At 40.9% G+C, this 27882-nt stretch overlaps 1 protein-coding gene across 2 annotated transcripts; it reads left to right on the top strand.

Moving 5' to 3' along the window:
* The first annotated feature begins 240 nt into the window (after positions 1-240).
* On the top strand, positions 241-20869 carry INA (internexin neuronal intermediate filament protein alpha). Of its 2 annotated transcripts, XM_039871326.1 has the most exons (5): positions 241-286; positions 8697-8830; positions 9314-10412; positions 17419-17543; positions 18835-20860. In XM_039871326.1, exons 2-5 carry the CDS (start codon positions 8706-8708, stop codon positions 19154-19156), a joined length of 1671 nt encoding a protein of 556 aa, XP_039727260.1. In that variant the 5' UTR covers positions 241-286; positions 8697-8705; the 3' UTR covers positions 19157-20860. The 2 variants fall into 2 exon arrangements, with proteins under 2 accessions (XP_039727260.1, XP_039727261.1); XM_039871327.1 differs by lacking the exon at positions 241-286 and having other exon boundaries at positions 8701-10412; positions 18835-20869.
* The last annotated feature ends 7013 nt before the right edge of the window (positions 20870-27882 follow it).

The following is a 27882-nucleotide window of genomic DNA, read 5'->3' as shown; positions in this document are numbered from 1 at the left end:
TAACCACAAGGAAGGCTTGGAAATGTAGCAGGAAGAGGGTGGGCATGAGATATTTATGTACTTTTTGGTAAGCACTATATTCTCCGTCATAGTCACAGAACTAAAAATGGCCTGATTCCCGGAACTCAGTCCTTTTTCCTACAGCTTGCAGAAGTGGAACCCACTTTATGGATTTGTTAACACCTCAGTGTACTCTGTATTCTGAATATCTTCCTGTTACTGCACACTTGGCAAGAGAACTGAAAACAGATTTTCAGTCTTGAGAGAAACAACCCCATTCAGAACTGTAAGTAGGCAACTTGATGTAAGCTGGGAATATTTTAAGCAACTCCAAATTACGTATCACCATATGGCAATCATACATATAATCTAAAAATAAGTGCAGAAATAGCTGCATAGTACACATCAACTCAGACATAAACACCCCTCTGCTCTGTGACTTCTGAAGTCACAGAAGTAGATGCAGGCCATAAGGTTAAGAGCAACAGATAGCCTCATAGTATAGTGTGGTAGAGCTGATATAGAGGATTGAAGTCCATGACTCTCTGGGTGTGCCCACCTGCCATGCTCCCAACCTCCTCCCAAGATAGGCAGGTCTTTACCATTAAGACCCATATTCAATAACATGTCACTTATCAACCTGGCCACAATGGATTGGAGCAGAGGAAGATGCTTGACTCAAGGGCAGGTAATTTCTAATCAGGCAGGTGGCTTATGAGATGGTATGGGATGAGATGTTTGGAAATTAACCGGGACAATCAGAAAATAGAGTCAGAGATATTTGAAGAGAGTTTGTCAGTTGACAGTAGGTTCAGAAGATGAAGGGCACAAAGGAAGAAAAGACAGCATATCACTGAAATGATAGAAATCTGAAGTCAGCAAAAGCCTAAGGGTTGCTTTTCATAGAGTAAGAAGTAGGTGGTTGATTGTATCGGACCATACAGGAGCTGTGGAAGCAAAAAATCACTAAGTTCACAAAAGGGCAAAGTATCTGAAAAGAGCATATTCCTGGCACTAAGAGAGCAATGAGACATATAAGTCTCTAGAGCTGCGCTGATCAGGTTCCAAACCGTATTTAAGTCCCAGTAAATCCAGTCACATGGCTATTTCTGAATTTCTAGCCATGGGGCTAAGATTTCTGTCCTCCTCAGTTCTACAAGGTTGCTTACAATAACTCCTTTTTACTTCTGGTGGCCTCAGTGAATCTCTGTCCTTTGCAGCCACAAGACCCCTGATGGGCCACAAAAAGAAATTACATTCTAATACATGCTACGACATGAATGACTCTCGGAAAAGTTATGCTAAATAAAATAAGCCAGACACAAGAGAATAAATATTGTGTGATTCCACTTATTTAAGGAACCTAGAATTGTCAAAATCGAACAAACAGAACGCAGAATAGAAGTTAATCAGGGTCTGGGGGACTGGGAGAAGGGGGAGTTATTACTTAATGGTTACAGAGTTTCTGTTTGGGGTGAAAAAAAGGTTTTTAAAAAACTGACTTGGAGTCAGAGAAACTGGGTTTAAGGCCCAGCTCTGCCATTTTCTAATTGTCATTTTGGGCAAGTAACCCAACCTCTTAGCGTCTCAGTTTATCCAACTGGGAAACATTGATAATAAAACTCTAAGTTGTGAAGAACAAAGAAGAAAAAACCTATTAAATCATTACATAAATACCTTTTGAAAGTGACCTGCTATGCATGTTTGGAAGAGGAGACAATAGGCTGCTGTATTTTCATTTTAGGAAAATGTAAGGCTTCTCTTTTGCCTGTGTGCTCAAGGCACACTGGTGTGAACACTGTGAAGCTCACCACATATGCCTTCGGAGACCCGAGACTTAAATGCCCCTCTCTTCCACTTCATTCTGTCATTTCCTCTCCAGCCCCTTTTGGGTCTCCAATGCTCTGGTACTCTCTCTTCCTCTAGTTCCCATGGAGACCAGCCCTTAGGAAAGATAATTTTCTCATTCAAACTGGAATCCTTTTGTTCCCCTTCTCAATACAGAGTGTACCTGTAGTGAAGCAGTTCTCTTTCTAGGGAGGGAAAAGCTTGATCCACATAAGTTTGCTGAGTTGAACTGAAGGATTTTTTTTTAGGCATCAGCGGACACATGGAATGCTTGTGGAAAGGGATCCTTTAAGCCCTTTGAATCTCCCACAGCCAGGCAGTTAATAATCCTAAAATATTTGCTGACCGAGATTCTTCCTCCAGGTGTCAGCAAAAGGCAGGGAGTTGACCAAATGGTTTCTCAAATACGATTCCATTCTAACATTATGTCAAATCTAAAAAGCCGGCACCCATGCCAGGAAGGTGGGGGGAGCTGTCCGAGGTCCTGAAGCGTAGCTAAGCGAGCAAGCCTTCCTGTTTCTCTTAAACCTGGAGCCCTGGTTAACTCCAGTTCAGCCAAACTTCGGATTTAGGAGTGGTGAATAAAGAGGTAATTCTGGGAAGGTAAAAAGTATAGGAGAGAAACAGAGAGAGAAGCACACAGATACACAGAGCCTTTTGGATAGTCATAAGCACAGAGAGATGGCTAAAGTCAAAACAGAAACTTTGTTTTGATTTTATTTTTAAATAAGAATGGTCACCAAGAAACCTCAAATGCCCTAAACTAAAATAGGAACAAATGAAAGGGGGAAAGACTGTGTATCAAAAATGCAATGCAAAACCACGTAAACACAAACTTGTGAACAAAACTACCACTTAGATTGATACGTAACCATCAACTGAACCATACCAAAGATTCATACTCTTTATTTTTATCTTCTGTGTAAACAGAAACAGTTTGATTTTTATGGGCAAAGGACAAACAGGAGTATGACTTAGCTTGATGTCATGTTCTTTCATGTGTCTTTGCTAAAATTATCCTCCTTTCTCCAGAAAGTTTGGGGCATGATCCTCCCCACCTGTCTTAATGATATGCTCATGCAAGCATCTTTTCATGGATGCTAAAGAAACTTGGCTGAAACGATAACTAATTTAAAACATGCCACATAACAGGGGCGGATACAAATACATACATGAGGCAGTCAATACATACTGCCTTATGGCAGTCCTTAAGTTAGAACCTCAAGTTAGCCATAACTCTTCAACTAATCATGAGCTCCGCAGGGGTCATGACCATGTCTCATGTCTTCTCTCACACAAACTGACACAAACAGCATCAAACACACAGAAGGTGTTCAATCAATGTTGGTTGGCTGGTTGGTTAAGGCAAAGTAGAGATGAAGGCTGGATTTCACTCAGGTAATGTATTTTATTTTTCTTTCTTTTAAAAAATTAGAGTGTTTTTAATAAGGAAAAATTAGACTCAACAAAAAGTCCAACAAGAAATTGATGAAACAAATTATGGCACATCTATATAACTGTATATACACTACATTAAATTGTAAAAATAAATAAATAGACCTATATTACTGATGTGGAGAAATTGCCACAATTTATGAAGTGGAAAAATAAAGTTGAAAAACAGTATATAAAATGCATATGATTTCATATTTTAAAAAATCTAAGAAAGTGACACTTTTTATCACTTCTAACTATATTCATTACTGTAATCCCAGCAGCCGGCATGTAGCCAGGGTTCAGTAAATGTTTATTAGATGACTATGATAATACCAAGGACTTGGAGTAGCCTTTAAAATACTCCCAACAGAATGGGACTACTAACCTTATTCTGTTACTCCAGAACAAGCAGGATTTTCCTACTGTTGGGCAGGATGGACGGATGAGAAGGCTTTACAGTTGGCCGGAGTTGGGAGAGTGTTAGATTGAAGGTCATTGGGTTCAATTCCAGATTAGGACGATACTTTCTTTTTTGCTTACTTTACCTATTTACTTATCTATCTATATATTAATCAATTTTCCTAACTTTTTATTTTGAAAAATTTCAAACCTGGAGTTGAAAGACAAAGACAATAAACATTTGTATTCATTAACTATTAACTTTTTGCCACATTTGCTTTATCTCTCCCCTCTGTGTGTATGTATACTGTTTTTGCTAAAACAGCTGAGAGTAAGTTATATAAATCATGACATTGCAACTCTAAATACTTCAGCACGTATCTCCAAAGAATATCTGCATATATACATATATATAAATTTTATAAATATATATGTGTATTCAAAGAACTATCTCTTACTTTGAAATAGTTTAAGACTCACAAGAAGTTCTTAAAAATAGTACAGTAAGTTCCCATGTACCATTCGCCTGGCTTGCTCTCCATGATAACATCTTACATAACCATAGTACAATTATCAAAACCAGGAAAATGACACTGACACAACAAATTAATTCAACTACAGACCTGATTTGAATTTGGATTTTACTAGGTGTCTTGTTCTCTCTCTCATCCTCTCCCTATCCCTCTCCCACAGTTCTATGAATTTTTGTCGCATGTATAGATTTGAGTAACAGAACTGTTCCATCACCACACACACACACACACACACATATGCACACACAAACTCTTCATGTTACCCCTTTATAGTCACAATCCTAACCTAACCACTGATATATTCTCCATCATCATGATTTTGCCACTTTTAGAATGTTACATGAATGGAGTCACATAATATGTAACATTTTGAGATTAGTTTTTTTTCACTAAGTTTTAAATTATTCATCAATAGTTGATTTTTTTTTAATACTGAGTAGTAGTCATTGGATGGATGTATCATGATTTATTTATCCATTCACTTGTTGAAGGACATTTGAGTTGTTTCCTGTTTTTGTCTATTATAAAGAAAGCTCCTATAAACATTCATGTACAGATTTTTGTGTAAACATAGTTTTTTATTTTTCTAGGCTAAATACTGAGGAATGAGATCACTGGATCATATAGTAAATGTATGCTTAACTTTATAAGAGACTGCCAAAGTGTTTCCCAGAGTGAATGTACCTTTTACAATTCCACCAGAGATGCAGATGCTCTGAATCCTTGTAAGCACTTGGTATGGTCAGTATTTTATTTCAGCCACCCTAGTAGGTGTATACTGTATATCATTGTGGTTTTAATTTTCATTTCCCTAATGGCTAGTGATATTGAACATATTTCCATTTGCCATCTTTCTATTCCCTTTGGTAAATGTGTGTTCAAGTATTTTGCCCATTTTTAATAGGAATATTTGTTTTCTTACTGATGTGTTCAGAATTCTTTATACATTGATGGATACAAATCTTTTGTTGGATACGCAATTTGAAAATATTTTCTCCCAGTATGTGGTTTGTCTTTTCACCTTCTCAACAGGGTCTTTTGCAGAGCAAAATATTCTTTAATTTTGATGAAGTCAAATTTATCAGTTTCTTTTATAGATCACACCTTTGATATCATACCAAAGACTTTTCTCAAGTGGTGATACAGGAAATAATTTTCAACTATTTCTGTTTAATACTGTGGTAGATGCTGAGAGAAATACATAGAGAGTTGTGACCAAGGAGTTCTCAGTTCAACTTAAAGAAGCACACAAATAATTATAACAGAAAATGGTAGTAACTATGAGCCTTCTGAGTACTGCAATGGCTATGGGTAGGAGAAGATTTCATGGGAGGGAAGGATTACTTTACATTAAAAATAGCAGGGGAGGCTTCATGGAGAAGGCGGCATTTGAGCCTTAAGGATTTCAACAGTTGAAGTAGGGGTAGAGGAGGAAATTCCAGAAAAAAAGAATTGCACAAGCAGAGGAACAGAGATGAGACAGAAAAGTCAAGATCAAGAAGTGGGCTGGGGTGAAGGGGCTAGAGGGAGATGACAAATTCACTTTTAGATATAAAGTATTTGAAGGCCGGCAAGCATTCATGAGGAGATATCCAACAAGCAGTTGGATATGTGAGTTCGGAGTTGGAAATTGGAGAGAGGGATTTGGGAATTATCAGCATAGGTCAGGCTTTTTGTTATACGCCCCATGGCAACACGTACTTTCTTTCAAAGCACCTGTCAAAATGATAATTAACAAATAATTATGTAATTAGTTGTTTAGCCCCTTTCTCTCTCACTAGAATGCCAGTCTCACAGAAGCAGAGTCCACATCTGCCTTATCCCTAGCACCTAGTCCAATGCCTTGCACTCATTAAATATTTACTGAATGGATGAATTAAAGAAGTCAATACTTCTAATAGCCACTATTTATTGAGCATGCACATGGCAGACACTGTAATACCACCTTGTATACATAATCTCATTTAAACTTCACAGAATCTCCTGAGAAGTATGTCAAGGGCTCTTAACCCTAGGTTAAATGGGTCTGAGACAAGGCCTGAGAATATGACTTTAAGTTCCCGGGTACTTCTAATGAGCAGTCAGGTTGGAAACTACTCAGGTGGATGATTTTACTGAAATTTTACAGATGAAGAAACTAAGATTCAGAGAATAATAACGACTTGTTCAAAGTTCCGTGACTAGGAAGAACCACGATGCAAAGCTAGATCTCTTAGGGAGAGGCCTTTACCACAAGCCTCTCTACCTCTGGGAGACCTATTATCTACTAAAAAGTTTATGAGAGAAGAGAAGCCCTTGAAATCAAGGAGAGCGGTGAGCACTGTCAAATACTGCAGAGAGGTCACAGAGGATGTGGTAGGAGGGAGAACCTGGGAATGACACACCAATGTGTCTGCAGTGCCTGAGTCTGACATCAGAGGAAGATGAAGACAGGGCAATCCCTTAGGAAACCTGGCCAGCTGGAAGTTGTGGTTTGAGGCTCCGCCAAGTAGTACAGCTTTGTGCTAAAATTATTAAAGCCAAACATCTTGGGCCTATGAGTGGGATGCCAAGAAAGGGGAGGTATAAGTCCCATTGGGAAATCTCAGTTGGGAATGTCAGCTAAGCTGTTCAGAAAAAGCAAACTGCAGTCCACTCTAGATTGTCCAGGCCCACTGCTTCTTGGTTGGATCATTTGGGCCTTTTGTCTCATTTTCATTTCGTTCTATGTGTGTTTTGCCTTTGGAGTACTGCTTCTATTGTAAGATGGAAAAAGAAAGGTGAAACTCCAACCAGGACATTTTGCTGATTTTTAGTAGTCCCGAATAACATGTTTGAAATGAGACTGGATGGGAGACCACCGAGGAAGACTAGGTGCTATAGGCATAAAAAATTCAAAAATAAGAGATTGTAGGCTCACAAAGTCCTTGTAATCTATGAGGTCAACCAAGGGTTGTCTCGCCTAAAAAATAAATAAATGAAATGAGATTGGAACTATAGCCTAGAACTAAGATCTTATAATTATTACCTGTGGTTATTTTTACTTAGCCACACTCACACTAGCCCCTGGTACCACAATCAATCAAGGTTGGCTGTATTCTCTCTCCCAAGGGGCAGCTTGTTCAAGGATATGGTAGACAGTTTCCTGCAACCCCATCATTAAACCCAACTCATATCCTGTTGATGGCAGATGCAAAGCAGTGCCCCTTTATTTGAAAGAAGACAATGATGACAGTAATCTCTTATACCTTTACAGCTTTCAAAGCACCTTTACATGCATCAACTCAATCTTTCATGACCTTGGGGGATGCAGGTATTGTTATCCCCACATACTAAGTGGCAGAAACCACGATCCAAATCTATCACATCTGACTCAGGGTCCAATGTTCTTTCAGTTACAAAACAGTGTGCTACTTTATTTGCCAAAACTCTTCTGAAGCCACTTACCCTTATTCTGACTGCATGGAAATTAACGAAACTTCAAGAGTTTCGTTGTTCTAAGAAGGAGAATTATGTGGTGAGGAATGAATGTATGTTTGCTTGCTAGTGACCTCATGCAGCGTGCTACAGCTGAGCCTCTCTCAGTTCCTTATCTGTAACATGGAGGTAGGGGCCACCTTAAAGAATGACCAGAGGAAGTAAATCTATACAAAAGTCCTGGCACAATGACTATCAAGGAGTATTATTCAGCGGTGTGAACGCCCTTCCATCCTTCACTGCTCCAGGTCTTTCTGAACCCAGAGCACTCAAAATCAAGTCCCTGTAGCTCAAGCCTTAATCTGTAATAAAGAACCAGGGGGACAGGCTGTGCAAATGCCTTACTATCATCCATGACATCAAGCACAAAGCCAAAGAATATGCTCCAAAGCCTCTTAGGACTCCTTTCCCTGCTTCCTCTCAGGTAATATTTCCTGAGAAGTTTTAACTCCATGAAGTTAAAACTTACCCTAGAAATACATTCTTAAGGTTCCAGGATCAAGAAATGTCTTTAGTCTGGAGTTCTGGAATCTAGTAAAAAGTTCTTCCTACTCCTTCTCCAAAACCATAGCCACATCTTGAGAGAAAATTATAAGCTTAAAGGTGAGTAGACCCCACATTGACTCCTCCCAGCTTTCATCTTTCCAGATCCCATTCTTTGATTCCCCCAATGTACAGTGAAGGAGGCCAGCTCAGTTACCAGCACTATTCCCCACTCCTGGAGTTTTATCTGTTTTCAGGGACTTCTTTTGTCCAAAAAGAGCTCTCCACAGGAGGTGGCTCCCTCAAACCAGATGAGGATTTACACAGACTGAAATCCTACTGGGCCAGACAAGTAAAAAAGTTAAGACGGTGGGCGTAATTCAACGGAGAGTGGTGGAGACTGTGGTATACAGGAGAGCGCACTTTGACAAAAGGCAGGGGCACCCAGCTCTGCCCATTGCCGCCACCCAGCTTTCCTCTTCTTTCCACTTTCTGCAACTCAAGCCCATGTACTTTACCTATCTATCCCCTCTTTTTCAGGGGCACCGCATGTTTTCCGCGCAGCCTCCAGCCCCGGGCGGTCCCGGGAACTGCAGAACAGCCGATGACGCAGACTCACTTTCCCCCTGGGAACCCGAATGGGCTGAAGGAGGAGACAAAGCCTCTCTTTGCAGGTCCCCACTCTAACTGGAAAAAAAGGGGCTTCGCCCTTGGGAGCTCCGGGATGCGGATGGGAGTACAGGACACTTCCCAGAAAACCCTAATCTCCCAGTGGGTCAAAAGGGGCTAGAAGGACAGAGACAAGGGACGCAACAGAGTCGGTGGCGTCCGGATGGCAAACTCCAGTCGTTTAGGCACCCCTCCACTCAAGTCACTTCCAACCCAGATGATTCTTGGGGGGAAGGGTTCACTGTGGACAGGGGGCGACTCCTACGCAAATGACTCTCCCTGCGCCCTAGGTCCGCCGCGCGCGCAGCTGCGGTAGTCATTGCGCTTCCCCGCCCCGGATCCTGGACGCCCCCCTTCCTCATCTCCGTCAGGCCCAGAGAGGAGCTCCGCCCCCAACGCGCCGCCCCAGCCCCAGCGCCTTAAAACCCGGTGCACACCGCCCCGCTGCGCCCCGCCCGGCACACCTCACCTCTCCTTTGTATCTCCAGCCGCAGCCGCTCTCCCAGCCCTGGTTCCGGCACCATGAGCTTCGGCTCGGAGCACTACCTGTGCGGCCCCTCCTCCTACCGCAAGGTGTTCGGAGACAGCTCTCGCCTGTCCTCGCGCCTCTCCGGGGCCGGAGGCGCGGGCAGCTACCGCTCGCAGTCGCTGTCCCGCTGCACCGTGGCCTCCTCGGCCGCCTGCTCCTCGGCCTCGTCGCTCGGCCTGGGCCTGGCCTACCGCAGGCCTCCGGCGTCCGACGGGCTGGACCTGAGCCAGGCGGCGGCGCGCACCAACGAGTACAAGATCATCCGCACTAACGAAAAGGAGCAGCTGCAGGGCCTCAACGACCGCTTCGCTGTGTTTATCGAGAAGGTGCACCAGCTGGAGACGCAGAACCGTGCGCTTGAAGCCGAGCTGGCGGCGCTGCGGCAGCGCCACGCCGAGCCGTCGCGCGTTGGCGAGCTCTTCCAGCGCGAGCTGCGCGAGCTGCGCGCGCAGCTGGAGGAGGCCAGCTCCGCTCGCGCTCAGGCCCTGCTGGAGCGCGACGGGCTGGCTGAGGAGGTGCAGCGGCTGCGGGCGCGCTGCGAGGAGGAGAGCCGTGGTCGCGAAGGCGCGGAACGCGCCTTGAAGGCGCAGCAGCGCGACGTGGACGGCGCCACGCTGGCCCGCCTGGACCTAGAGAAGAAGGTAGAGTCGCTTCTGGATGAGCTGGCCTTCGTGCGCCAGGTGCACGACGAAGAGGTGGCCGAGCTGCTCGCCACGCTGCAGGCGTCTTCTCAGGCTGCAGCCGAGGTGGACGTGGCTGTGGCTAAACCAGACCTGAGTTCGGCGCTGAGGGAGATCCGCGCCCAGTATGAGTCCCTGGCCGCCAAGAACCTGCAGTCAGCCGAGGAGTGGTACAAGTCCAAGTTTGCCAACCTGAACGAGCAGGCGGCGCGCAGCACCGAGGCCATCCGCGCCAGCCGTGAAGAGATTCACGAGTACCGGCGCCAGCTGCAAGCACGCACCATCGAGATTGAGGGCCTGCGTGGAGCCAACGAGTCTCTGGAGAGGCAGATTCTGGAGCTGGAGGAGCGACACAGTGCCGAAGTGGCTAGCTACCAGGTAAGGGCTGGTGCGCCGCATAGGGTGGGGCGCCTTGTTCTCTCCCGCGCAGACCTGAGCTTTCCCCGCACAATTGGGGCCCTAGGAACTGAGGGGAGGGGAGGGGAAGAGAGGGAAAGTGAGGGGAGAGAAGAGCCCCGACTGAAGGTGTTGAGAAACAAAAATCCCTGGAGTCTCCACTGAAAATTTTTGGTCCCTGGACGCCCTCTTTCCCTGCCCTTCATGTACATCCCTGTCCAAGCCTTTCTAACAAAGAAGCCCTTAGCTTCTCTTCTTCAGAGTCCGAAAGCCTAACTCATTCCTACCCCTGAGCAAGTGGGAATAGACACACTGGCGACTTGAAAAACAGACCCCTCCTCAAAGTAGTTCTGAGCCCAAAGAGGGTGTGTTATATCCTCTCCATGGTTCGTGGTGCTGTCTCGGCTGTCTGTCTTCTTTTGTTGGCTTCTGTGCGCCCTGGAATTGATATTTATAGACTATGGTCTGCCTTAGGGTTGGGGGACGAATGCTGGACTGAACTGGGAAAGAGTTCTACCCCATTTCCTTGACTTTTGTCCTCAAAGGAGTAGAAATTGGGAGCCAAAGAGCTGGGCGATTGGGCTAGCATAACTGCCCTGCTCTTGCTCTACCTCCTCCCTAACACACACCCAACACACACCCAACACACACACACACACACACACACACTGTCATCACACACACACACACGGTTCTTTGTCCACCGACTCATATTTTTCCCTAAAGAAAGGTTTACACGGGTTAGCAAAGATTGGTCGGGGCGCTGTCCTTGGTGCTGATCTCGAGTTCCTCCCATCTCAGGAATTTCTCTCCTGTCTCATGTCCCAGTTATGACTCTCTAGGCAATTAACTGCTTTGATTTTTTTTTTCCCCGCAACACCAACACATCGGTCTTGGCTACCTGCAATCAAAGGTCACCTCGTGGGCAGCATCAATTTTCACTTTCATGGATGGCTTAACACTTAACAAAACCACTTAATTTGCTCCGCAGCTATAAGGTCTCACTTGAAAATGCCCGTTTTCTTAATGTTTTTTTCTAGTCTAAGTGCATGTGCTAAATCACAGAGATGGGTTTTATCTTTGTTATAGGCCAGCTATTTTTTTCATCTTTGCCTATTCTCTGAACTCCTGTGTTTGGCTCTTTCTTCCTTTTTTCTCCAAACAAAGGCCACTGCATCTTTAGGTTTACTATATAGAACATTCTGGGCTTATGACCACAAGGGCACAGAGGCAGGAGAAAAGTGTAGAAAATAATCTAAATAGCATGGTTCAGTTTTCGAGGTACAATAATTCAGAAACTTGCAATAATTAATTCTAGCCAAGATTGAAATTTACATTTGATAGAATTAATAGGGTTTTGGGGACCTTGTTGCTTCCTAACTGGTCGTGACTGAGAGGACAGTCACCCATCATTCTTAATAAAATACAAGAAAGAAGTAAAACCTCAAAAGTATGATTTTTGTCTGGAGGTAAATAATTATGATTGGTGTGCAGGTATTTGCTATTCATTATAAATGACTTCTTTTGATGAAGGAGGAAAGCTTGCTTGGACTATTTGTTTTGGTTAGTGTGGAATTTTAGTACTGTTCAATTAAGACTTCTATTTTGCTTCAAAATCTGTAATTTGAACTCTTCACTGTGTGGCCTTGCACCTAGAAGGCCTGATTTGATCACATTGAGTTAATTGAGACTTCATGTTTTCCTTTTAGAGGTCTCAAAGGATTAGCTAGGTAGTTTTCTGAAGGGCTAGCCCAATATTTCTATCAAAAAGATAATTTACCTATAACTGCCATCTGAATTGGGCTTTGCCATATCATGTTTGCTTGTTATAGCCCCTATATTCTAGGATGTGGTGACAATATTGTCTTTCTTGTTTTGTTTGCATTAAAAGGTTTTTAATGTCAGAAAATAGTACAGTCATCTAGACATAGTCTACAAGAAAAAAAAAACAACAACAGAAACTGCAGCATGTCTGCAGCTCTGCAAAACTGCCCCCCATCAGGTTTAGCCCTTGATGACTCAGTGGACCTGCTGATGGAGTGGAAGAAATCAGACAATGAAGAGCTAATTCCTACCCCTTGGGACCTAAGGCTGAGGAGGGGCTCACATCCTCACCTTCGGATCCTGAAAGCCTGAAGTCACAAGGGTGTCCTCTAGCTATTTTCTCCATAGTGAGATTCGGCCATTGTTTTCTAGCCCTTTCATTTCCTCTGCAGTCCCCTTTCACTGCAGTAACTGGGAGGCTGTTCTCTTTCTTCTGCTTCAGTGAGTGGTAGGCCCATTTTCCTTTGCAAGCTTGCCACCTTCGAAGAGGCAGAGCAAGGCCCTGTTAAAGTCACGTTTTCCCTGCCCCAGAGAGCTGACAGCCTGTTTGAGGAGAGAAAGCCTATTACACTTTGAAAGGGCAAAGAATGATTCAAAGTGACATAGTAAGTACACAGTGATGCATGAGAAGTCCACATCGGGCAACAGGAAAAATTCTGAAGAGCTAGGGCTTTTGTCTGCAAAAGCCAAATGCAGCCACCCTCTTTAGATGAAGGTTTTTCTATTTCTAAACCAGGGCGATTCGGATTCCTGCATAGTTGCTTCACCACCATTAGAGTCCCCAAGCTGTCTGAGGACATTTTTGAAGAGTACTGGGGCTCAGGCCTTGTACCATGGTCAGTCTTGGAAAGCTGAAGCTTTCCTTGAAACACCTTGCTGAAGAACCAAGATCACCATTAGTTAATGCTCTCCAGGGAGAGGAGCCAATTCTGTCCTCTTCTCTCCAATATAAGATTGGAATACAATCTAATTAAATAGCAAGAAGGGGCTGGTCCCTTGGAGATTGGGGATGGCAGTGCCCGCATATAAATCTATAGCTTGATAGAGCCATTTCTGAAATTAGAATTCAAGAAAAAAGCTACATTTAGTCTTTAACTCTTCCATGCGCTTTTTGTCTAGTTTTGTTCTTGCCCTTCTCTACCTCACTGTATTACTGTCACTTGAGCCACCATGATTGCTCCTTTACAAAAATAAATTGAAACTAGTGGTTCCTAAATCCATTGACACACCAAGGTCACTTGAAGGCTTAAAAAAAAGATTCTCAAGCCTACTCCTGAAAATATGGACTCAGTAGTTTGCAGGTGTGGCCCAGGGATAAGCATTTTCAATAAAAATGCTGCATCCTGTTGTTCCTCAGATTGATTTTGGGGTGCACTGACCTAAATTACATTTCCCAGTGTAAAGCAGCTCATATAATGAAAGATTTTAAAGTATGGTAGCGAGGAAAATGTGGGGATGAAACAAAGACAGGAAGGGGAATGAGGCATACAGGTGGATCACATATAAAAATCTCCCCACCTAGGTTTATTGTGCAGAGCTGTAACTTGAGATGGCTGCACTCGCTGCTGTCACCTGGGTGAGGGCCCCCAAAAGTGATGAAATGGACAGCACTGTTTGCTGCTCCTCTTCACTGCAGATGCTAGATGGCCAGTTCTTTCTCTTACTCCCAGCCCACATCCTTCAAACCCCATGCTTAGCACCTGTTTTATCTACTCCAGGAAAGACCCCAGCTGGAGCTGGGAGTGCCTCTCTCCCATCCCCTCAGGCTAAGCCAGCAGCAGCTGCGTACTTGGGGGAGGGGCAGACTGCAGCGCTCTGCTCAGATTTCGAGCAGGAAGCCATCTTTGGCAGAGCTTTTGAAGGGCGAGGCAAGACACACTGGTGTGGGGAAAACAAAGCACAAACAAAGAGACTAGACATTGAAGAGCAGTGATCAGCAGTCGGCACAATTCCTTTCAAAAGGAGCAAAGTCATGCTTTTTGTCTACCCCGATTCATAAAATAGATGTGAAATGTGCAACATAAAAGTTCAAGGAAATCTCATCTATCTAGAACTCAGTTCCCAACAACCTCTTATTCAGAAAACATCTGTGAAACAAAAATAGTTTTTTAAAAGGACCTAATAATTAACCTGCTGATGAGATAAAACATCTGTTTCTAAATCACATATTAGGAAGTTGGCCTTTCTGATGCTCAGCCTATTCATTTTTACCTTACATGATTCTAAAGCACTCTGTTGTTTAGATTTCAAGTCTGCAGCAAGATGAAGAGGGACCACTAGAGTCAGGCATTTCAAGAAGGAGTAGCAGCAAATCAGTTCTTTCAGGACAAAGAAAGCAGAAGAGTAGCAAACACTTAATTCAAATACAGCTCTTTGGGGCCATTTAGGGTAGAAATAAACAGCCTAATATACCTCAGTTGACCTAAAAGATAAAAGACATCACAGAACTATAGAAAAATAATCATAACCTGTAGTTGCTGAGAAAGGTTGCATTATGTATATTTAATGTCCTAATTAAGAGTGGTACAAGCCACTTCCACAAACTTTTTATTCAAAATTGTTATTTAAAACTAGTGCTTTAAGAGATATATCTCTGACTAGCAATATTAAGGTTATATTATACACTGCTTTCCTGAGTAATCCAAGGGCTTATAGAGAGGGTCCATGATTAATTTGTCCGTACAATTAAAAGGATACAGAGTCACATGGTATATAGTAACAATAATAAAAATCACAAACATTTATTGAGTAGACAAGTGCTGTTCTAATGCCTATTATCTAATAGAAAATGGAACCATATAATAATGTGAGGTGCATTAAATTGGAATTCCAATTTGAGGATCTCAGAACACCTCAGTAAAGAAAAAACATTGTAATTTTTCATACACAGAAACGGAAGTTGTGAAGAAACTATAATATAGAAAACTGACCGAGGTATGTTAGTTACTAAGGCAGGGCAAGAAATGGAACCCAAAGATCCTGATGAAATCCTCTTTTTCTGATATAGTATTTTTCCTGCTCCTTTGCATAATGAGAATACTTTCTCTTCTTTTTCCTCCACCCTAGACTCTTTTTCCTTTTAACAGAGTAATACTGATTTCTTACCCCTGATGCATCACTAGTAGACTTGCTTATAAGGTTAGTTTAACCTCAAAGAGCAACCACCAATTACAGTTTCTTGGAAAAAATTCCTTTTAAGCCCTCATGATCTCAACATACTTTGGAATATTTCTATCACTGTCCAGTATAATATGTATTTTTCCCACAGCTTATCAATCCTTGTTCTGTACCCATCAGTTGATTGAGTCTCTCCTTTGCCATGTTCCTGTCAATATTTATAGAATAGGTAGGTGGTATGAATTTTAATTATTTATGCAGAGTCTCGATTTGGAAGTTTATACACCCTCCCTTTCACTGTGGCTTTATCCTCACACAAAGGGAGTTACAAGGGCCCCTCAGCACTTAACCTCCTTGAGGTTTCTGATATATTTATCTGCATCACTATTTCATAAAAATAACCCTCAGTCACTATGCTCTTCATGTTGACAAAGTTCCAACTGAATTATATGCGTTATTTTTTCATACCTTTTCAGGCCATAAAAAAAGAAGTCCTGATGTAGCATCATTCATTCATTCAACAATTATTCACTGAGCATCTACAGCGTACATTGTGCTAGGCTGTGGCTTCCAGGAGTGAGCTAGACAGAAAGGGTCCTGCTTCCATGTAAATTACATTCTAGAGCAGTAGTTCTCTAACAGGAGTGATGTGCCCCCAAGGGATGTTTAGCACTGTCTGGAGACACTTTTGGTTGTCACAGCTGAAAGGGAGGGTGTGTGCTACTGGCATCTAGTGGGTAGAGGTAAGGGATGCTGCTAAACATCCTAAAAGTCACAGGACAGCCCCCACAATGAAGCATTATCCAGCTCAAAATGTCAATAATGCCAAGGTTGAAAAACCCTGTTACAGAAGAAGGTGACAAAATAAACTAGTAAATGAAAAAATTTCCGATAGATAACAGCTAAGAGCAGAGTGGCCACTTTCAAGTGGGTGCATTTTTCTAATTAGTCCTCCCACTGGAGGTCCCTTTTTCCAATCTGCACAGCCTTCCTTCATGGGTTAGCAGCTGCCCTGGCTTGAGGTAAAATAATGTGCCAAACTGGTGTGGAGAGGGTACTTAAAGTGGATGCCAAGAAGACCTATCTGAGTAGAGGACATTTGAACTGAGTCTTATATGACATGGAGTTGGTTCAGTCATGTAAAGACCCACTCCTGATCATTCCACATAGAGGAAACAGCTGGCCTAAAGGGCCTGGGACAGCAATTTGGTACGTTTAAGGATCAAAAGGACGAGGTAGCTGAAACATGTTGAGCAAGGGGGAGAATATAGCCCATGCTGGGGAGTTTGGACTTTATTCCGAAGGCGTTGGAAGATTTTAAGCAAGTAAACAATAGGATTTGCTGTGTTTTTAAAAGATTCTCTAGCTGCTCCAGAATCACAAATGTAACACTATTTTTCTTCCATGCCTGGGTTTGTTTGCACCTGGAAGAATTTGGACCAAAACTATTACATAAATCTCATTTCTTTTAAAAATATTTTATAATTTCAATCTGCCATGTGGATACAATCTGTGGAGTGTGTCTACTTTCTCTTTACTGTTGCATAAAATACTTTCAGTAAAGTGATTAAGTAGCAGACTTCAGGAAACCATCAAAACAAATAGAGGCAGAGAAGACTTGCTGTCCTCTCTGCTTTCCACAGTTGGAATTTTCTGAATCTAAGCTCCTAACCAGAGGCTTTGGGTTTTGAAAAGGTCATGCAACAAGCAAGTTATTAAGCAACAATACAACAAGCAAGGGAAGGATGGTAAGTAAAAAAAAAAGAAAGAAAAGAAAAGAAAATATCTAAAATATCTCCTTAGTGTTGAGAACCATATGCCCTCTGGTAGAAGTTCCCAACCCTCGCCATGCATCCAAATCTCCTGGGGACCTTTATGAAAAAATGCAGTTGCTGGGACCCCAACTTAAAACAAATGAATCAGAATCTGGGCTGGGGCTGAAGGGTAGGCCTCGGGTGTTTTAATGTGTAGTCAGGGTTGAGAATTCTTGCCTTGTGGAAATCTCAGTGAACTTCAGCTGGTTTAGCCTAAATATGTCACTTTTCAGGATAGCATTGGGCAACTGGAGAATGATCTGAGAAACACCAAGAGTGAAATGGCACGCCACCTTCGGGAATACCAGGACTTGCTCAATGTCAAAATGGCTCTTGACATTGAGATAGCGGCTTACAGGTACTTTAAAGTGCATGCTCACCCAAGCAGTTGCAGTCAGCTGGGGCACTACCCAAATTAGTGGTTCTAGTCTCTCCGATTTCTGATGGGGGAGAGGGGATGGGGAAAGAAATCACTGGCTCCTTCCAGGTGAGCCGACTTCTTTGTCCCTCAACTTTATTATATCCCAGCTTCAGCTTGCTAGTCCTGGAGTATTTTACTTTCCTCTGCTAGGATTTAAGGGGATAATGTGAGTACACAGAGGTTGAAATAAACCCATCAGACTCTAACTTTAAAAATAGAGTTTGTACAACGTAGAAAGTCCTAGTAGGTAAGATATCCCCAATTCCTACTCAAGGCAGTATTAAGTGAACATTTACCTTAAAAATGAAAGTAAGCACAACATTATTTTTTTTCACTGATGATTATGAGGTAGGCATGCTATTAATTAGATACTGCATATAGATAATCAAGTTATATTATTCCTAGTTTTCAGATAAGGAAACTTGAACCACGGACTATGTAAGCTGCTCATAGTCACAGTGCTGGTTAATGGAAGAGCTCAGATTCAACCCCAGATCTGTCTGAGCATTTTTTTCTTTGTTCTTTACGCTATGTATACTACTTCTAAACAAAGCTGCAAGAGTATTTGATAGTGTCTTGAGTTTCTAATTTTAAAGAAAGGATGATAAAAACTATTAGTTACAAGAAACAAGGTATCAGGGATACTCTTGTATGATGCCGTTTAGGCCGGGCTAAGAAAAAGTCTAGGATCTGAAACAGGTTCATTCACTGGTCTTTGCTATTGCTGGTTCCATTCCCTTTGTACTCCTGTACATTGGAAAAATACAGATCTCAAGTTCAGGCTGAATTAGGCAGCTCTTTCTTCCTCTGTGACTTCTCACTTCCTTACCCCAATTGCCCTTGGGGTGTTAATTAGCAAAATTACTTTTCCCTAGAGCTTTATAGACTCTAAGTGCCAAAAATGGGTGTGATCAGGCCAAGGGGAATTGTAGGTTTTCCCTTTGTGAATACATTTGTGAATAGGATAGGTTTCCCTTTGACAGTGCTTTAAACGCACATGGTGCTGAAGATGTGTGAGTGTGTGTGTTGTGTATGAGTGTGCATGCATATACGTGCTGGATAACTTCCAGTCTTTGAGCCTTGGAATTCAATATTTATCGGTCTCAATCTCATGAGTAAACTACAATCTTACAGAATCTTTCTAAAATGAATAAGAGCTGCAGAGTTAAGTCCTTTTTCAAAAGTTGCAAGTTGGCTTCCTGAGAGTTTTTCTCTATTCAATTTACAGGAAACTGCTAGAAGGCGAAGAGACCCGTTTTAGCACCAGCGGATCAAGCATTTCAGGGCTGAATCCACTTCACAACCCAGGTTATCTGCTCCCACCTAGAATCCTCAGTTCTACAACCTCTAAAGTCTCATCCACTGGGCTGTCTCTTAAAAAAGAGGAGGAGGAGGAGGAGGAGGAAGAGGAGGCTTCTAAGGTGGCCTCTAAGAAAACCTCCCAGATAGGGGAAAGTTTTGAAGAAATAGTGGAGGAGACAGTAATATCTACTAAGAAAACCGAGAAATCAAATATAGAAGAAAGTACCATTTCAAGCCAAAAAATATAATTGTTATTTAAAAAAAGTTAATGCTTAAGAGGGGAAAATATGCATCTGACTTGTTAAACAGCCTATTCCTGAACCAAAACACCTGTCACTACTGTAAAATGTCTTCAAGGCTTCTGTCTCATATTTAGCATTAAATACTTACTTTCTCTAACAAGAAAACCACCCCTTAGATTGGAGCAAACTGCAGTCCTAGAGCCATCACAGAGGCATTATCTAAGAACACAGCTTTCTCTCCTAAAGCTCAGGCTTTACAGTGATAGATGATTTAGGTACAGAGGAAGTAGAAACTAAGGTGCTAAATCTGCGATCATCATTTGCTGTGAATTGAAATCAGCACCTATATTTACTCACTAAAACCAGCCATTACTCAGCTATAAAATCTCACTCTAGATACCTAAAATATAAGATCACTGCCAAAGATAAACCAATGGTCACCCCCTGACACCACTCTGATAACACTGTTTCACAAACGATAGGTGTTTGTTTAATGGAAAATTTTCTGCCCACCCTGCTCAGTTCTACATATCCTTTCTTCCATTCAGGAAAAGGAAACAAAAGGCTAGTGTATTCTTCCCTTTTAAATACATTTAGGTTCTTCTTAAAAGAACTTATCCCCTTTTAGCTCTCTTTGCTCGATGGGTAAAATTAGATGCATGTTGACCATTTCTATGATTCATGTAATGATTTCACCCTGCCCATTTCATATCTTTCTAATACTGTAGGTTAAAAAAATGGCAGTGATGTTTTAAGGGTTGCCCCCAACAAATAAAATAATGAAAAGAACCCCTAGATTTTAGGCTTTCGACTTATCAAATCCATTTAATTAGGGGAAAAATCCTACTCAATTAAGAATGTAGCTTTTCACTTTAATGTTAGAAACACAGTAATAGTTATCCCAAGCTGTGATTAGGCTGACCTTAGATTTAGTAGTATAAATTAGAAGAGGTGAGTATTTGTATGAATGGAAAAAGTGAAGGTCTCATTTATCTGTGTCAGTTCGTTTGTGGTGATATAGAATCACTTGTTTCATGCCCTTACCCTTAGACAGAACTCACGTATTCCCCTTCTCTCGAGTCTAGGTCCTAAAGAGGCCTTGTTTTCACTTTCCTATGCCTTTTAAGAGTGCTAAGTGTAGATTATGTTATCAGCAGGACACAATGCTACTGCCCCAAAGCAAAATAAGTCACTTCTGGTCAATCAACACCACCAGCAGTTATAAAAAAGAAATCTTTTCTCTTTTGTAAAAGAGTCTTGCCCAACAGTTTCCCATTGCTGCATTGTTGGAGGGGTCTCCCTTCCCTGCTGGGGAGGAAGACACTCAAACCGCAGAAAAGGCCTACTTGCTCCTCACATGCTAGGAAGTAGATTCTCGAGCATCACCTTTTCATCTGCCCAGCTGTGTAGTAGCTGCACTGCCCAGTCTTCCATGTGTGCCAAGTTTGATGCAGGATTAATCCTCTGCCAGCAGTCACTTCCAGCAGAGCTAAAGAGCTGCCATGTCTCTGTCACACTTCTCCATTAAGAGCTCTGTGGTGATAAGGATGTGATGCTTTTACTGAACTTTCTTATCCTTGCACATGCTTCCATAGTTCAAGGAACTTGAAAGATACTTTTCTCTTCTTCCTTCCCCTCACTCCATCACTGTCTTTACTCCCCACATTTATTGTAAAACATCAGTAAAATAAGAATTAAAAGTCACATGAATCCCACCAACATAACTTGTGTTCTGTAGTTTCTGCTGCTTTAACTGAGAGAAGCACTGTTTTGGTTCAGTAAGACAGCTGCACCCCAAATAATTCAGAAATTGTATGTTCTCTGTTCTGCACCTCCACACTTAGCTTCCTCTTACCCTCCCCCACAAAAACTTGGGGCTATAGTCTGTGTTTGTTTCATATGTCTGGTCAGAAATACATAACGCACTAAAGAGTTCATGGTAGGGAGTGGGGAAATCAAATCAATTGAATGATTAAAGACAATGCATTCTGTGCCTGGACAATGATTTAACTAACTCAACTTGGTGAACATTTCCGAGAATGAACTGGTATAAGGCATATGATAAAAGTTCTTCAAAAACAATAATAATCTTTACTTTCTTTGAAAATGGGGTTATACTCCTGCAAAACCCAGAGATTTAGGTAAAACGTGGGCTACAGTAATAGAATTTTCCTCTACTGTAATGATTCATAACCTCTTTTGGATTATAGACCTCTTGGAAAAAGCTATAAACTCTTTCCCAGAAAAAGACACATAAGCAAGGTTTTGTACAGATCAAGGGGCTCGTGACTACTCTAAGATTGCCTATTTCTCATGTCCAGAAGTCCATTGATGCCAAATTGAGATTCCCTAAGGCCATGCCAGGTTCCAGGATGGAGACTGCAACTCACAGTTGATGCTGATGGTTGAAGCTGGAGCTTGCTGAATCTTGAACAGTACTGTCATTTTCAGTCCATCTGGCTAAGGGCACTTGTATGCCACTCAAAGATACATTAATAGTACTGCTGATGAAAAGAAATCTGTTAGTCGTGCACTAACAATGAGAGTTACAGTAATCAAAACATCTTTTAGGGCCTATTAAAGAATAGTCTCATCAATACATGGGTTTACAATATAGACATTGGTTGCTGCTTCTAGGAATTCTATTTAATTAATGAATCCTCTATGCTAAACCAAAGTCTTTTTATTACATTTGTATAATCTCTGGCTTGGACTAATTTATATCTCCTATTTTCAGTGAGTCACCGCTAATTGCCATGAGCTCATTTATAAAGGAAAGACATTAAATCATCTTATGGAGTTGATAAATTATTAAATCAGAACAATTACAGTAACAGGGAAACATGTTCGGAATCAGGAAGGAGAAGGGAAGGGAAGCAAGCAACATCAACTGTTCCCACAGAACAGAACAAAGTGAGTCTGAGATTATGGGGAAGCCTGTCCGCAAAGCACATTAATAATACCCAAGATGACTTCTGGATTCATTAGACAATGAGGTCCCCTGCATCCTGAGACTTACTTATTTATAAGCTTTAATTACAGTGATAATTTATTCAGTACCTATTTAGTATGCGTCAGACACTGTATTAGGTGGTGAACTTGGAATGATCTCATTTAAACCTTACAGCCACTCTATAAGTGTAGTATTTGGATAGCCATTTTACAAATGAAGGAATAGAGCCTTGGAATGACAAGGCCCTTGTCTGATATCACACAGTTAAGTAAGAGCTGGAATTTGTACCTTGGTTATCTGTGCTTGCTTTCCTTTCCTATGTTGTCTTTCTACATAAAAGAAAGTCCCCTCACTTGAAGGAACAGAAATCTTCTTTTTCACCCTTCCTCACCAGGTTTTACTTAAGGTTTCTCTGCCTCAGAAACCCTTGGCAACACCAAGTCTTAACAGGCAAACTCTTCCACTCTGTGGACTCCTGAGCCTACTGCCTTCCTGCATTGCAGTCGGTGGCAGCAACTCAAAACTGGGCTCTGGGCCCATCCAACCATGAGTCTCCTCTGCTCCTGCTAAAACTTAAATAGAATTGGATGATATTTACCTATTTTAAAAAACATTTTAAAATGATTTTGCAAAGGAATTCTGTAGCTCACTATCAAAGGGCCTGGAAATGAGGGAACATTACAGAGTGGACAATTCCTCAAAAAGTGATAAATCCGGGATACTTAGAATTCATCTTATTGTACTGGCTAAAGAGCTGACAAGATTTGAGGCATTATCTGGAAACCAGTGTCCAAAGTTAGATCCAGAGATAATGCAAGTCACATATAGTCTACAGAATTAAAAATCCATTGGAACAGAAAGCAGACGGGTAGTTGCCAGGGCTAGAGAGAGGGGACAATGGGGAGTTACTATGAACTGGGTAGGGGTTTTTATCTGGAACGATGGAAATGTTTTGGAACTAGATAGAGGTGGGGGCTGCAGAACATTGTGAATGTACTAAATGCCACTGAATTATTCACTTAAAAATGATTAATATGTCATGTAAATTTAACCTCAATTTAAAAAAATTTATGGAACTATCAGAAAAATATAATTACAAAGTCTACTACACCTTCTGCTCCAGCTGAGACCATTATACACAGCCACCCCGGGTCGAACTCAGTTACAAGGAATTCCATTAAGACAACATAAGCCAGATCTAATAAGAGAATTGATTTTAAAACAGAGCCTGGAGACAAAGCCCAAAATCTCCTTCAGTATAAATGAAAGAAAGAATAAATAGCTAGAGATGTTGCTTGTTCATATGTACCCATCACTGATTTCCAACTAATATTATTTTTATTGTTACATAATCAGCGATCTCTAAAGTCCTGAAAAACATTTAAATCATGAGAATGTATTTTTTTCTCAGAACCCAATAAATTAGTGTACTTGAAAGCACACTAATTTAAAATGAAAATAACTGAGGGGGCTTTGTAGGATCTTAAAATAGATCTCATATGTGAAATTGTATTTTTCTTTATAGAACATCCATTACTGGTTTTGCTGCTTGTTCAGATTTAATGTAGAGTTTAGACTGATGTCATTACTCTTTTTCCTATTCTCAAATATCTCACATTGGCAAATGGGTGAGTGCTCCTGAATCCAGCCAAACAAAGGAAAGGACTGTGTTTATTACTTCACTATGTCCTACTGCACATTCTTAAAGGATGAAAAGAATGGTTACTGTGTAGATCAAAAGGCTTCTCCCCTCTATCGATCTCCTGGAAGGTGATTAGATTGCCCTCATGTTTTATGCTTATATTTCACAAACTTATTAGGTGGGGGTGGGGACTAGCTAAAGTGTAGAAATTATTTTTTATAATCCTTTGAAACATACATAAACACACACATATATACTGGGACTGTAATAAAAGTCACACTGCAGACATTTAAAGGTTTATGTTTTTATAGTGCTTCAGTAATTCTGAATAAAACACAAAATAGAGAAAGCTCAGGCTATAAAGAAACATGAAGATTGATTTTGGAGGGGTCTCCAGGCTTGCTTCATCTTAGATTAATTACTGTAGATCACCACATGGCTACTCATCTCCCTGATGAGGCAAGTGGTCTTTGTTCTGTGTAAGTCAGACACTTTATTCTAGTTCTATCACATGCTCTTAGAAGTTATACAACGCTCAACAGAGTGTAACCAAAATCGCTAGAATAAGGTCTCAAGTTTAGGAATAAAATCAGTAGCAGATTCTTGTCAATTTCTGATTATTGTTCAGGGCAAAAAAAAAAAACATTTTTCTGTAGACGTGCTTATTAAAACAAATTAACTCACTAAGGTTCATCTGCTATGCCATAAGTAACTTTCATCTCCCATGATTTCCTGGCATAAAGAGTCACACACAACATATGGAATTCCTGAGTCCCTTAGGGCTAGACAATCTTTTAACTTTATCTTAAGCCACACTCGAGTTCAACAAAATAAGTTCCTTTCTGACAACTGAAAATGTTTGTCCATGAACTCATCCAGTCTGCAAAGTAGAAGCAGCAGAGCCAAGATTAGAACTAGGGCGAAAGCAGAATCTAGGTCCAACTTCAGACCCTGTATCTCCACCCGTCTCCTGGTTATTCATAAAATGAATGAAGAGAGAAAACACATAAGAAAGGAGAAAAACAGTTTAAATCAATCTTTTAATACTAGTAGACCCCCTTTATTCATTAGGAAAGGAACTGAGCAAAGTAATCTAGGAAGTGACATAGGGACCATATTTGAGCTTGATAATAGACTATATGCCAACCACTGTTCTGAGTGCTTTACATATTCACTAATTATCATAGTAGGCCTTTGAATTAGATACCATTGTCCCCATTTACAGGTAAGAAAAACTAAAGCTGCCCAAGATCACATAGCTTGCAAGTAGCAAAGCTGGGAATGAAAGCTATGCAGTTTGGGTTCACGATTTATGTCCTTAACCACTATGCAATTCTGTCTTTATTCCTTTTAGGGGAAAAAATTTTGTTCCTGGCAACCTTTGTCTTTTCCATCTTCTAATTTAAAATGTTATTCGACAAGCTTTTCTTCTTGGGAAAATGTTTTCTTAGAAACATTAGATGAGAAAAATATTTTCTCATTTAAATGAAAATAGTATCACACTAAGAACCCTTGTAAAGCCAGACACCATCAGAACAAAATCAAAACGCAGTAAAGACCAAACAATAATATTTATTTTATGTAAGTAAGTACTTGGCAAGCTTTCAGGAGATCAATATGGCATTTCATTTGTGAATGTACTATTAATCTCTAGAGGTAATACAATTTAGATTTCATCAGTCCAGTTTTGAAGATAGGCCAATAATCAAACTCATGTGCACAAAACCATATTGAAAAGAAATAAAAACGAGAACCTACTCTTCCATGGTCTACTGAAGAAAACAAAGATGAATATTCAGAATCAGCATCTGCTTGAAACTTTTCCATTACCAGGGGTTTCTAAGATGACGAAATACACCACAGAAGTTGCAACCATAAGCACTTTAAAGGGAAAAAAAAAAACCAATTAAAAAATTAGTCACATGTCTGATAAGCAATTATGACCTGAAGACCTTACAAGAATATTCGTCTAGGATTGAATCACAGAGTATATACTTTGGGCAAGCTGAGTAAGACAAATGGGTCAGAAGTGTTTCTTCCAAGAATTCAAAGACAAAGTCACTATAGAAGAGTCACTGTGTGTGTAAGCCCTGTGTTAGCTTGGAATCCAGGAGAAAAATGGTCAGAGACTGGATAAGAATGTATCTGAATCAGAAGGGAAAGGTAATGCAATAGCAATAGAGGGTAAGCTGAGTGAAGTCCAAGGTCAGAGGAAATGACTTGGGCTATACTAGAGAGAAAAGACTGGGATGACATTTAAGGGAAGAACTAGAAACCTGCCAGGCACGTATTTTGCCAGACTACAACTGCCGCAAGCTATCCCTCTGGGCATCTTTGCTTAGTGTCACGTTAGAGAGGGCTTAGACAGAAACAAGAAGATACCCATGCTGTGCCAATCAAATCTCTCTTTAGCCATTGAAATTAGGCTCTGGAATCTGCACTTCATATATTCTTAGCTGCGCAGATTTGAGACCCGAGTTTCGTTTCCTCTTACATTCCTAGTAAAAATTCCATTTGAAAAAACATTAATCTTAACTAAACTGAATGCATGCTGCTTGTGGTGGCAGCAAGGCTAACCCAAGGCAACAGGGTATTTGTTTTTGTTTGTGCCTTTTTATCATCTAAATCTTTGATCTGGTTAAAGACAGCTACCAAGTATTGCCTCCTCATCCCTAAGTTTTCGCTTCTCCAAGTTAATCAGAAGTAATTGATCAACCTTTTTTTTTTTTTTTTTTTTGGTTTCTGGGTCTCTCCAACTGTTCCCTATCCCATTGTTCTCACATTGGTCAGTACCTTTGAAGTATGCTCCCTCAGAACTGGACACGGATGCAGTGGAGATAAATATTAACTCCTTTGATCTGAAACTGTATTTCTGTTGATATAGCCGAAGATCACATTTAGAATTATAGATATGTAAACCAATCAATCAGCATTTGTAGATTACTGGCTGGTAGTAATAGGGCAAATAGTGCTTTGAGATTCTTGTAAGTCAAGTCCAGGAGGGAGTGGGAAAAAAGGGTAGAGTTCTTTGACTCTTATTTACCAGCACCTTAATTTTTTATTAAGATTTTGAGAGATGTTTGTAACCCAAAGACTTTGAGTTCCTTGGAGGAACTCCCTTTAATTTTAATCTTGTCCACACAATGTCTAACAAGTGATAAATTCTTTGACTTGTTCATTGCAGAAGTGTTTATCAAATAATCACATCTAATATTCTAAATATTTTTCCATGTTACTACAATTCATAACTTCAAAACCCTTGGAATGTCTTGTCTTTGAATGCCTCAGACCTTGGGCCACACCAGATAACTTACAATAACAATGTGATTTATGGTGAATGCCTATTTTTCTATACCTGGGGCCCTGGTACATGCTGTATTAATCTGATCACTGCGCCAGTGCCGGGGTCTCAATTGCTGAGTCAATCACATGGGCACTGCATGCCCATGTGACTGTCCCAGTAAAAACCCTGGACACTAAGGCTCAGGTGAACTTGCCTGGTTGGCAATACTTTGACATGTCACGTATCACTGCTGGGAGAATTAAAGACTGTCCCTCCATCTTCACTGGGAGAGGACTACTTGAAGTTTGTGCATGGTTTCTCCTGGATTCTGCCTTATACATCTTTTTGAAACCTTTGCTAATTTTAATCTGTATCCTTTCACTGTAATAGACTAGAACCATGAGTCCTTCTAGAGAACCACTGAACTTGAGGGTGACCTTGGAGATTCCTGACACATGTATGTCAATATGGGACAAGAATAAAAATACTAATTCGTGAAGAAACTTTAAGAGGCAAAGAATTCCAGTTACTATTCTGTCCATTGTCAAATGACAGCATCCAGTATAATCAGTTAAGGTAAAGACGTTTATAAAATATCTATTTGATGGCAAAGTTTAACTTTGATTCAATACCTTGTCTCTTAGAGTTTTGGTTATTTTTTTTTAAAATCCACAATAAGCAACAACATTTCAAAATAGGTTAAAATAAATTTTTATTAAAAAATTTTATTAAATGTTAGATTTTTACACAACTCACAAATTCTTTAAAAAACAATTGCCAATCCTTACCCAATTAAAATTGTTTCTATGCAGATTTGGAAATTTTGCAGTGAAATAGGACCTACAAAATATTTT

Source organism: Pteropus medius, unplaced genomic scaffold (assembly GCF_902729225.1).
Source record: "Pteropus medius unplaced genomic scaffold, Ma_sr-lr_union100, whole genome shotgun sequence".
In the NCBI taxonomy this organism is placed as follows: Eukaryota; Metazoa; Chordata; class Mammalia; order Chiroptera; family Pteropodidae; genus Pteropus; species Pteropus medius.
The sequence above is the reverse complement of the archived record's forward strand: the minus strand, read 5'-3'. Positions and strand labels throughout refer to the sequence as shown.

Coding starts and splice junctions, on each gene's coding strand:
- INA (XM_039871326.1), top strand. CDS start 8,706: ATGTTTTCCGCGCAGCCTCCAGCCCCGGGCGGTCCCGGGAACTGCAGA. Junction 10,413..17,418: donor CCGAAGTGGCTAGCTACCAG/GTAAGGGCTGGT, acceptor GTCACTTTTCAG/GATAGCATTGGGCAACTGGA. Junction 17,544..18,834: donor ATTGAGATAGCGGCTTACAG/GTACTTTAAAGT, acceptor TTCAATTTACAG/GAAACTGCTAGAAGGCGAAG.